Here is a 12486-nt window from a genome sequence, read left to right as displayed (position 1 = left end):
TACACAGTCATTCTGAGGACAACGACAGCCTTTTTTTCCTGACCCCTGGTTGGAACTCAGAGCATGCTAGATGGATGCTGAGTAGTTCAGACACAGGGAGAGTGCCAGCAGCCCACGCCTTCTCTGAGCCCTGAGACCAAGACCACAGGCTCTCTGCTCGAGCCAGAGCCCGACCACAGATACTCTATGAAATGGAGAAATATTCAGGCTCTGACGATGAGGGTGAGTTCTAGTTGTAAACTCTCAGCCGAGTTCCTGTATTCCCGGCCATACCAAGTCTCCTCAACTCAGGGATTCCATTACAACTTTAAACTCACTGTGTCCAGGAACACTCATCGCCTGCCCCTCACTACTGCTACTGGCTCCTCACACACCAAAACCAGCCGGCAGCTGACAGTACCGGTCAGTTGGTTGAATAACTGATTCACTGTGAAGTATCTGGTAGAAAAATCATGGCACTTGAATGAGAGCTGAAGTTGCAAAGCAGGCCAAGGCTTTGTGCCTGCACAGAGGAGGAGACTGGGTTCTGCTTGGGGCTTCTTGGTTGTTTCTAGAGGCCCCAGAGCAGGGACTGGAGGAGAGGCTGTGAGCAGCCTTCTAAGAAGAACTCACCAAGCTACCAAGCCCCCTGCATCCGGCACCGCACACAGGTAGACTGAGGCCCCGCAATAGTTTCCTATGGCTGCTGTGACAAATTACCACAAACTGAGTGGCTTACAACAACACAAGTTTATTGTTTTACAGTTCTGGAGGTCAGAAGCCTGAAATGGGTGTCAGTGGACTAAAATCTAGGTATCAGTAGGGCTGTGTTCCTTCTGGGGCCTCTAGAGGAGGATCCATGCCCTTGCCTTTCCAGCTTCCAGAAACTGCCTGCATTTGTTGGCTCAGAGCCCCTGGTTTAGCATCTTCAAACCCCTCTCCGACTGTCCCCTCCTTCCCTCCTCTCATGAGACCCTTGTGATTACATTGGGCCCACCTTAAACTCAACGCATGTGCCCAGATGGTCTCCCCATACCAAGATCCCTAGCATAGTCACATTTGCAAAGCCTATTTTGCCCATAAGGTGACATATGCACAGGTTCTGGGGATTCGGCTGTTTGGGGCAATTATTCTGCCTACCACAGACGCTGAGCAGGACGAGCTTGGTCTGTGGGCACCAGGCTGGAACTCAGCCTCCCGCCTCCCTACCGGCTCTGTTCGAAGTAGAACTCGGTGCAGGCCGAGGGCTCACTCTCCTTGGCAAGCCGTACCGGCTGCTGGGGCTCGGCTGGACCACAGAGGAACCAGCCAGGCCAGGCAGCTGCCTCAAGCCTGAAGGCGGAGCCCGAGCTGCTCTGGAAGAAGGTGAAGCGTGTGGTCTCTTCGCCACCTTTGTAGAGGTCCTCAATGTTCACATCCTGTAGAGGCAAAGTGGCCGGCTACAGGATGAGGGTGCCAATCAAGATATCAGCCCTAGAGGCTCCCAGGGCTTGGCCAAATAGGAACCTAACAGGGTGGGCCTTTACCCAGGGAACTGCCTTCTGCAGGTTCCAGAGGGCTAGGGTCTTGGTGCTGGGTACAGAGGGAGATGGTGGAAACTTGAGGGAGGGTGAAGTGTGGACCTGGCCAGGAATCCACAGAGGGGCACAGAGATGCCAGAGCATCCTGGAGGCCAGGCCAGGTCTGCAGCGTCCACCAGAATGGAGAAGCGTCTCTTACCTCCAGCTGCAGGGAAGGCCCGTCTCCCGTCTCCACACATGCCAGGCAGCGACTCCCTCCCTGGATCCCGAGGAGGATGGGGGCCTTCTTGCGGTCCAGGCCTCTGTTGGGAAGTACGCAGATCTTCTCTGGTAGGGAAGAGAGAAGAGAGTCAAGGGATGGGGACCCCCAGTTGCAGGCCCTTGGCGGGCAAAGGCTAGGGCAGGAAGGAACTGGGCATGGACACATCTGGCCTGTCTCTGCCTGCAGGCTGCGGGGCGAGCTGGGACTCCTACAGGGATCATGCCCTCTCACTGTCACCTGTTGGTGGAGGCCCCAGAAGCTCACCTGCACAGCAGTTGTCTGCAACAGGATCTCCCACCAGGAGCTGGCCATCTCTCACGTACAGAGCCTTCTGATCTGCATCTTTCATTCTGGAACAGTGTGACAATGCCAATGGCCCACTCCCTTTAGGCACCACTCGCCCCCACGCCCCTCCACCCCCATGCTCTGAATCACCACCCTGGGCATTTGGGGGATTTTCTCTCCTCCACAGGTGTGAAATGGGGCACTACTGCTGCCAAGAACAGGTAAAGTCCAGGTCGGTCTTAGAGCACAGAAGGGCTCTTGGGCTGGCGCTTTTAGAAGCTACACTTCCTGCCTTCACCCAGCTTGGGCAACCCTGAGGCCCTCGGGGCAGTGTGGGGAGCCAGTGCTTTCTCATGGAGGAGTGAAGGTTTCCCTGGCTTCCTGGGAAACTTCCTAGGGAGGCTCAGATGTCTTTGGGTTCTGGAGAGCCTTATCCCAGATTTTCTGGGCCTGCCCCAGTTTTTCATAAATGTTTATTCTCTTTAATAAAAGGATTGATTGAGTGTATACTGAAGTGTGATTTGCCTTTCACGTATTTTAAAGACTTTAAAACCATGCAGGTGATTAGCTCAGTTGCCTGGCTGGTTTCAAAGATGCCTGTCAGCTGCTCTCAGGGCCTGGGGAGCTCTCCTCTGTCACCTGTTAGGGCAGAACCTCTGGACCAATGCCACCACCTCCAGATTTTTTTCTCTCAGTTAACAGCTGATTATATTATAATATCCTTAGCAAATGACTACATGTTTGAAGTAGGTTTATTCGTACAATAAAAATAAAGGTCTGGAAAGACCCTAGGTTTATCAGCCCTCATTCCCCCTCCAACCTTGATAAGGGGACCTGACAACTCACCTGCCAGCAACATCTTATTTGGAGACCAGGACTCTGAGCTAGAGGCCCTGAAGAGTTGACTTCTATTTCGTCATTTGCTTATTTCCTGCATATGCACCTTGCCTTCCAAGCCAGGCTGTCACCGCCAGGAGGCCAGCACGCCTCCCCTCCCCCACCTCTACACCTTGTCCAGGATGGTACAGGGCCCGGGGAAGGAGCTGAGGTCCTCTGGGGATGAAATGCCCACCAGAAGTCAATCCTATTTTCTTTCTATTATGCCCTATCTCTTCCCTAAAGGGCTTGACAAAATCGCTAACAATAAAGTAGTGAACTATAAGTAAGGGTGCAAATCTTGAAGGAGGTAAAATGCAAATAAGAGCTGGAGCCCAGGTTGGGAGTAGAGGCCACAGAGGCCACCATAAAGATGCTGTCATTGAGATTCAGAATTGTCTCTGAACTTTCGGACAGGCAGATGGAGCAGCACAGAGGACGTGGCAACTGATCCCTGGCTCTGCCTTTTGGTAGCTGGGTGACATGGGGAAAATTATTGAACCTATTTGAGCTTCAGTTTCCATATCTGTAAAATGGGGTTCATATAGACTCCCCTTGTAGACTTCTTAGGACAGTTGAGGCAGTAGAATGGCTGGTGTCCTGCAGACATTCAGAAAGAACTGTCGCTACTGCAGTGAGGAGGATGCTTAACTACGGGGCACCTGAGAGTTCTAAGGTCAGAAGAAGCTTCATCCTCTGACTCAGCGTTCCCTCCCTCTTCCCATATGATCCTCAGACCCCCAGGTTGGGAAAGTGGGATGGCGCCAGGACTTACGTGTAGTATCTTGCCATGGGGAGGGAGCACATTTCTGCAATCAGGGGTGTCTGGTCCTCTCTGGGAAGGAGGAGAGAAGGGCTGTTAGAGAAGGAGGTGGGTGGAGCCAGGGACAGACATCTGAGGCTCAGAGCCACCCAGCCACAGGCTGCAAAGGTCCCCTGGGCTGCTTATCGACAACCGGCCTGCAGGAATCCACCAAGGTCCTTCCAGCCCAGCAGGCTCCAGGCGGCTCTGCCTCCCTCACCAGGGCCATCGGGGAGCAGGTCCGGCTGGCAGAGGTGTGAGGCTGGGACCTATGCCCAGGTGCTGGTTCTGGGAAACCTGATGACAGGTTTCCCCAGATGGCTGAGCTGGGATACTTCCCGGGCCTGAGAATGGGGCAGGATGTGCTCCAGCCTCACAGTTGGTGAATGAGCCCAGCTCAAACCCAGTCCCACCGCCCAGCCAGCCCTAGGGTCACCACACTTCCACTCCCTACCCAGCAAGGGGTTAGTACCCAGAGCCCAGAGTGGGGGAGGAGGGCACAGCGAGGAGTCGTCTCCAGCCCAGTGGAGCAGGTGGGGCGTCCCCAGAGAGTAGGAAAGCATCCTTCCAAGCGACTGGAATCGCTTGGCCAAGAGTGTCAAGTCAAAGGCAGTCCATCCACCCCGCTGCCCCATTCTGTTCCAGATGGAAAACAGCACTGGTGTTTTTGAGGGTGAAAAATCTAAAGTGAAGATAGTGCCCCTGTATAAACGCCAGGCCACATGGCATCCTGTGAACTCTGCTCCTTCCCTGTGGATTACCCTGATCTAGAGCTCTTCCCTAAAATGCCCATCCTTTGGCAAGGCCAATCCAGAATCTAGCATGGAAAGAAACACAGAGCCAATGTGGAGTTGCAAATTAGCCCAGAAAAGTAAATGCAAGGATGACTAGGGCTGAGGTTTACCGAGGAGAGCCAATTCTCACCAGGTAAGAAGAAAAAAGAGAAGAAAAATATGTAAGAAAGCAGAAAATAAGAAGAGCTGAGAAAGACAGAAGGTTGGAGGAAAGGAGTGGGGCTCAGAGAGGGATAGCATGATGCTGAGGGACATTTGGGGAGGTAGGTAAGACGGTAAGGAGGGAAGGTGTGTGTTGGGGGCCAGGCTTCCGACCACCTGAGCACCTGAGTCCGTGGCCTGATTTTGGAAGAAATGGGGCAGTAGTGAGGTGGCTTTTAGTACTGGATCTGCCACTCTGTCACTGTGGACAAGTCATTTTCTATCCCTGTGTCTTGGGGTGGGACTTAAGAGTTAGTGAGAGTGAAGGATGATACGAACTGATAGGGTGCAATTCTGGGGAGATGTTGGTTCTGTGAATCAAAGTCTTCAAGTGTTTTGTGTGTTTTGTGATCGCATGTGTTGCCCTTTTTCTAAGGAAAAATAATGGATTGCCCTAATGTTTAGTTACAAAGATGTCACTGTATTATTTTTTACAATAGTGAGAAGTTGGAAATAATCTAAATGTTCAATAACAGGCAATTGGCTAAAAATTATGGCAAATTCAAAAAAGAAGAAAGTGTTTGTTAAAGATGATGTTGTAGAAGTCTGTTTTATGAAATAAAATCTTCAAAATGTATTAAGTGAAAAATGCAGGTTATAAATCACATGTACATTATAAATGGATTTAAATCCACACACATACATAGAAACAAAGACTGTGGTGTTGTTATAGCACTTACCCGTGGCTGACAGGATTATGAGCAATTTCTTTTTAAAACATCCCAACATTTTTCCTATACTGAACATGAATTTTCTTTGTAGTATAAAATAAGTTTAAATATTTTTTTAAATAAAGTATTCATACGTGCCTGCCCATCGAATCACATGGGGGACTCTTTATAAGTACTGTTGTCTGGGCTGAGGGTTCTGATTTGGTAGGGCTTCAAGTGGTTCCAGGGACCAGTGGGCTTGGGAACTGGTAGACTAGCTCAGCTCTTCTCCCTCTTTAATAAACATGCGAATCACCTGCAGCCTTATCAGAATACAGATTCTGGTCCCGAGGTTCTGGACATGGGGCCTGAGACTCTACATTCTACACATGCAGCCAGGTGATGCTAATGCTGTTGGTCCTGGGACAGCGGTTGGAGTGGTGGAGGACAGACAAGCCCCCGCCACAGAGCATCCAACAGCAGCACGGCCTCTGCGTGAGCCCACTTGATGACGTGCTCTCTCTTGGCCAAACCACTGGGGCTCCTCTAGTGGTGGCAGCAGGATGGAGGGCAGCCTGGTAGCTGTGCCAGGTTTAGGTAGGGCGGACCACATGGAGGGCCTTGTGGGAAGTGGGCTGATGACCCGCACTCTTGGTCAGTGTCAGCTCAAAGAGCTGGCAGGAATTCAGTGCTGGTCCCGTCCAGCTGGATCCCCTGGGCACTAGAAACCTCCCATCCTCGCATAGCCAAAAATTCCAGTGTCTCTCCTGAAGGCTCCCATATCAGGTCCCCTGCCTGGTATCTGGCTGGCTTGTGATGGGGTGAGTAGGAGTGGGAAGCTGGCTTCCAGCCCTCTGCCATGGCCCTCCCAATGTGCCACATGCTCCATCCCCAAAGCTCTCCCTTCCCGCTGTCCTCAAATGACTTTTCACTGGACTTTGGCCTGTATCCGACTTTCCTTCCTCTCACTTCTCCCTGAACATGGCCTCTGGCTGTCTCAGACCTCCTCAATTCACCTGTCCTGGATCAAATACCACCACCAAATAGCCCTGGGCTTTCTCCATGTTCTTTTGCACATCCCACCTGTCCTCTCCTCTCTTCATTCTCCTGCACATTGACTATGCGGGTGTCCTCTCCAAGACCAAATGTTAACTTCGGTGGAGCCAAATCCAAAGTCTCTTTTTTGGTTCCTTTGATGTTTGCTTGCTGCCCCTTGGAAACCCTTGACATTGGTTGACACCCTCACACCTCTCTTTCTCTGCTTCTCAGGCCTATCGTAGATATTCCCTCCATCTGGGGCTGTCCCTAATGCTGAGAGTCACAAGACAAAGTCATAAGCAATTCTATTTCATACCCCATGGAGTGGCAACTCATCGATTTCTATGGCTACAATGATGGTTTTTGTCTAATGCCCCCCAAACCCAGACTGAACACCCTACTTTACCCCTAGCAGTCTATAGGACACCACCCCACGTTGGATACCCGCTGAGAGTCAACCAAATATATCCAAGATCAAGTTAATTGTCTTCTCTTCCTCCCAACCCTCTTATTCCTTCTAATTTCATTTCTCTTACTGTCATAACATTCCTCTCATCAGTGATGTTCAAAATCTGAGAATCATTGACAATATCTCCCACTTCTCCTGACTTGACTGTTTGATTTATCAATAAATTCGGATACATTGTTCCTTTAAAATATAACTTTGTGTTCTTAATCACCATTACAACTGTGCTTGTATTCCTGGATTACCTATCTTCAACCCAGCCCAACCTATGTGAGGTCCCTGGACCCACATTCTGAGGACAGATCTAGAGTCTGCAGTGACTGCCTGTTTAGCCACCATCTGGCCCTGATTCGCTTGTATGATAGTGTCTCACTTCTCCATGGACACTAACCCTCCCCTCCAGGCAACATGACTTCTTTCTCATCTTCTCAGTGGGCATCTTCACAGTTGTCTCAGATTTCCCTGCCTCAAAAGCCATTCCTCCCCATCACTGCCCATTCAGATCTTTTGGTACAAAGATCACTGGACATGTTATCTGTATACACAGGTTCAGTATTTAGTTCTGCCAAATCAACGATCAGCTCAGAGTAACAGCTCAGACATACACGGCTATGCCACTTAACCTCCAATCCTCAGTTTCAGCATCTATAAATTCATGGGATTAGATTATGTGGTTAATAAGGTTCTTTTTAGGTCAAACTGTAGACAATTCCATGACTCAGAATTTAATGAATCTTTCCCTTACTGTTGTAACCCTATTCTGAACTCCTATTAAATTTTACTATATCGTTTATTGTTGCACATAAAGACATTTGTTTTCCTTATAAAAGTTAATACGATCTTGAAGTCATGAAGCATGGCTTACAGCTCACCGGAAGCTCTCCCCAACCACCCTAACTGACACAGCTTGGTGCTCTCAAGCAGGACCTAGAAACACACACAGCAGACTTTGAATTGTGAGACTGGGTGCCAGACTTAGCTCTGCTGGCACCTGTCCTGATGCCTGCCGTCCCTGGGCCTCCAATTTATCATCACTGGAGTAAGAGGTTGGACAAGATGAGTATCTTTCAAAACTGTTTTAAGTTTCACAAAGAAAGTTTACACAGAAACCTAATGAATGTAAAATGGATAAAGGGGACCCGTGCTTTTTTTGACACAGAAAGCAATGATGACATTAGAGCCATGCTAGCCTCTTGCCTATGAAGCAGGCACCAGGGAGCTCCCAAGGAACGAAGGAACGCTCAAGTTTCACCAAACATCGTTTGAATACCACTGGCCTAGATGACTTCTTCTGACATTACTTTCTAAAACCCATGCTTCTAAATATTTAAAAATCTTGATTTGGCTGAATCTATTCCTTCTCAAATCTCTCTCTGTGCTCCTAGATTTGTTTAGCATCCTACCCTGTTCTTTGGAGGGGATACCTGTTAGCTGGAGGGCTTGACAAGAGGGTGAAGGGGCAGGGGGTGAATCAGTGATATTGACAGAAGGGAGAAGAAAAGAGAAAGAGAGAGAGAACACTACTTGTCCACCACTGACCTGCAGATCCTGGGTGTCCGGGACCCTGATGCCTGGAGCCTCCAACTGTTCTCTCTGGGGCATCTGCACTGTGTTTATACTGTCTGGTCAGAGTGGGTCACGCCTGCAGCAATCTCTATAATTAGCTCCAGGACAGGGAGGAAGAAGAGCCCAGAGATTTCACAATGCCTTTGGTGCAGTATGGATAATAAGAAGGTGGGGACATTAATGAGTGTTTGTTGAAGGGGAAGAGAGTCACCCATAAAGCCTTGGCAGAGACCAGACACTGGCCCCCTGTTCTGTAGCTACTGTCATTGCCTATGTTATTAGTGGTTTCACAGCCAAATAAACAGTACTGGGTCAGACATCTCTGGTGCCCCACAGTACTCTATCCTAGACTTGGAGAGGTGGCGAATGCAAGACAGAGTATGTCTGGTGGCCCCAGGGACAGAACAATCTCTGATGGCTGAAGCCAGGCTGTGGCCAGAGAGCCACAGTGAGAGCAGGGGCTGATAGCATTGTGAGTATGGCCCTGTTTGGAAAGATGAAAAGGGAATCTCCATTTTTCAATAGGTTTAATTAGTTGGTACCAGCCTGATAAGCCAGAACATCTAAGGAATTCCAGCTGCAGAAGACATTCACCTTAGACTCATCCTGGGACTAGGCGAGCATCATGTCCCCTTGACTACTAGGAAATATGACAGTGTGAATAGGGCGGGGGTACAGAACATTCAGCTCTCTAACTGACATTGCTTAACTCAGTCCATCCATCTATCCGTCCACCCATCTCTCCATTCTTCCATCCGTCTGCCTATTACAAGAGTCAGAGAAGCTTGGGTGTAATGTTCTCTGGAGACCAGCAGCCTTATGGTAATTCTCCCTTTCAGGTCATTTGTGAAGTTTCACAAAGGACCTGCTGAGGAAGTGGGAGGGGTCAGGATAAGACCCAGATGCCTACAGGATGAGAAATGAGAAAGGCTGCCAGAAATGAGACCGAATTTCTGCTTTCTAAGGCCAGCACTCACCCCTCTCTCAATCTCTCTCCCCTCTATGGGAAGGGCCAAAGCATGGGTTATTACATCAGACAATCAATGAGTGTTTACCAAGCATCCACAGTGCTATGTGACAAAGACGTTGAATATACAGCCCCTGCTGTTAAGTAGCTTTACAGTCCAGCTAGGGAGCAAAGTCACACACACTTGAAATGATAATTAAGACAAGACTCTCTAAGCTATGGGCCAAGGTCATATTGGAGACGATAGTGCTACAGAAACTTCTTGGGCAAAAAAAAAAAAAAAAAGAAATCCTTAGAATTGAAAGGACTGTATACATGACATCCTAGTCTCCCTCCAAAGGGAGAGATCCATGCTGTAGCATCCCTGAGAAATAGGTTGATTAGGCTCTGCCTCAACACTCCCAGGGTCAGGGACTTCACAACTTCTTAAAGAAACACTAACAGTGTTTGTGGCCCTTGTGGTTAAAATTAGGGGGCCCTATAGGAAAAAGAGCTTCCACATAATTTCTACCCATTGGTCCTACGTGTGCTTTCTGGAATTACACAGAGCAAGCATATTCTTCCACTTGGCAGGCCTTCAAGTGTTGGAAGAGGGCTCCCTGCATATTGCTCCTTCAGGATAAAGACCCTCGGCACTTCAGCCTTTTCCCTTATGACCTGGTCTTGGGACATTCTCTACTCCTCAATGTATGCAACTGGTACAACCCCTCACATGATGTGGGTATTGCACCTCTGTAAATACAGGTCCAGGCCCCTGGTTTATACTAAAGTTGCAGAAATCTAAAACCACTAGATCTTTGTCACTTGAACAATCATGATGCCAGGGTCCAGCCTGTATGTTCCTAAAGGTAGCACTTTATATTCCTCCCTTTACTATCTACTTGTGTCAAGTCATCCTGGCTAAAGCCCTTTTGAATTCTGTCATTCTACATATGAGGAAACAATTGCTTCAGGCTGGAGAAATCTTCAAGGATGAGGTGGAATTTAAGCTGCTCCCTTAAGGGTGGGCCTGTTTAGATGGGTGGAGGAGAGGGAAAGAATATTCCAGGGTGGAGGAATAGTTTCCACATTCTGTACTCACTGGGCTCCAATTATGTGCCAAGCATCATACTAAGTGCTCAGGAAACAAACTGATGCAGCCCTAACCTTAAGGTCATCCCAGGGACCACAGACTCCAGGTCAAGTTACTACAATGCAGGGAAGTGTGCACAAAGCATTGCCAGAGCAGGTGACCAGGGATCTTAACTCAGCAAAGCCTTCTTGGAGGAGGTGACATCTTAGCAGGGTATTGAAAGTTGAAGGATTTCTCTAGGCAGAGAGGATGGGTGGAGAGTGCAAAATTAGACGGAGCAACATGAGACTGTGTTTGGGCCCATGGACAGAGAGAATGAGTACGAACAGGGTCTGAAACACAGCCTGGCACCTAGAGCACATGTTCTTGGCAGCCCTGAGAAGCCTGGGGTAGGAGCTATGCTGCTTGTTGCCCAAGGATTTCAACTGTATTTGGGCTGCAGCTGCTGAGGTCCATACAGGCAGCCCCTTATGTCTGGCCACCTCCTTTCTAGTCCCTGAGCAGACTCTCTGAACCTGCCAGGCTGGTCTGACAGGTGAGGTGCAGGTAGAATACCTAAGGCTCAGCTATAGGCCCCTCCTCTGGCTTCTGCTCTCATCCCCCAGGGTTTAGGTGGGGATACCGGAGTCAGTCCCTGGCATGTAAGACTTGAGGTGCAAAGGCAGCCAAGGAAGATCTAAACCTTGCGAAACATAATATTCAACAAATTTGGTATGATCAGCGCTTTTTTTTCCTTTCTTTTTTGCCAAAGGTCACAGAGCTAGTAAGTATGATCAGCTTTTAAAGAGAACATTTGGGTAAATAAAAGGGTTGTTGTTCATTTGGAAAAGGAAAATAAAAATATTGGAGACAATTGAAATCATAATAAAACAAATGCATTTATTTCTGTTTCCCTGCATATTAGTTATCCATTGCTGTGTAACAAGTTAGCTCAAAACTGAGCAACATAAAACAACAAAGAGTCATTATCTCACTGAGTCTGAGGGGCAGGAATCTGGCACAGCTCAGCTGGGCTGTTCTGCTTCAGTCTCTCATGAGACTATAGCCCAACTGTGAGCTGGGCTCCAGCACGCAGCAGAAGGCGTGATGGGGCTGAAGGATCCACTCCTAGGCTCACCCATGTGGCTGTGGGCAGGGGGATTCATTTCTCACCACATGGGTTTCTCTATATGGTGCTCACAGCATGGCAGGTGCTTTCCCCCAGAGCAAGTGAGCCAAGAAACTGAGGGGGAGGGAGGAGGAGGAGGAGGGAGAGAGAGAGAGAGAGAGAGAGAGAGAGAGAATGGAGGCTCAAGTAGAAGCCACAGTGTCTTTTATAACCTAATCTCGGAAGCTGCATATTCTGCTGGTCACAGAGACAACTCTGGTACAATGTGGGAAGGACGCGCAGGACGTGAACGCCAGGAGACGGGGACTGTTGGCAGCTGTGTTAATTTCCTAGAGCTTCTGTAACCATTTGCTGCACACTTAGTGGCTTAAAACAATAGGCATTTATTCTTCCTCAGTTTAGGAGGCTAGAAGTCTGAAACCAAGGTGTCAGCGGGGCCACGATCCCTCTGAAAGCTCTAGGGAAGAATCCTTCCTCTCCCCAGCTTCTGGTGTCGCCACAGTGCTTGGTGCTCCTTGGCTTGGTGCAGCATAACTCCAATCTCTGCCTTCGTCATTATGTAGGCTTCTTCTCTGTCTCCCCTGTGTCGCTGTGTCCTCTCCACAAATTGGATTTAGGTCCACTCTAATCCAGCATGACCCTGTTTTAACTGATTGCATCTGCAAAACCCTGTCTCCGAATAAGATCACAGTCTGAGGTTTCAGGAAGCATGTAAATTTGGGAGGACACTATTCAACCAGTACGGCAGCCCTTTTAAAGGAAACTTCCCAGGAAAGAATTACAGGATGATTTTTTTTTTTTTTCTGTAAATTCTTACCCAGGAGATTCCAGCCACACAAGCCCATCACATCCTTCTCAGTGGCTTTGCTGAGATCTGTTTCCTGATCCCTGCTGCTACCA

General features: G+C 48.9%; 1 protein-coding gene across 1 annotated transcript; it reads right to left on the bottom strand.

Annotated features, from left to right (window-relative positions):
- Positions 1-1148: 1148 nt before the first annotated feature.
- IL1F10 (interleukin 1 family, member 10 (theta)) lies at positions 1149-8444 on the bottom strand. The gene is made up of 5 exons (XM_012656773.1): positions 8413-8444; positions 3698-3757; positions 2026-2111; positions 1699-1826; positions 1149-1397 (listed from the first exon to the last, which is right to left on the bottom strand). Exons 2-5 carry the CDS (start codon positions 3727-3729, stop codon positions 1185-1187), a joined length of 459 nt encoding a protein of 152 aa, XP_012512227.1. The 5' UTR covers positions 3730-3757; positions 8413-8444; the 3' UTR covers positions 1149-1184.
- Between the last annotated feature and the right edge of the window lie 4042 nt (positions 8445-12486).

The sequence above is a fragment of the Propithecus coquereli genome, unplaced genomic scaffold (genome assembly GCF_000956105.1).
Source record: "Propithecus coquereli isolate 6110/MARCELLA unplaced genomic scaffold, Pcoq_1.0 Scaffold519, whole genome shotgun sequence".
NCBI lineage: Eukaryota > Metazoa > Chordata > Mammalia > Primates > Indriidae > Propithecus > Propithecus coquereli.
This window is presented reverse-complemented; position numbering and strand designations above follow the sequence as displayed.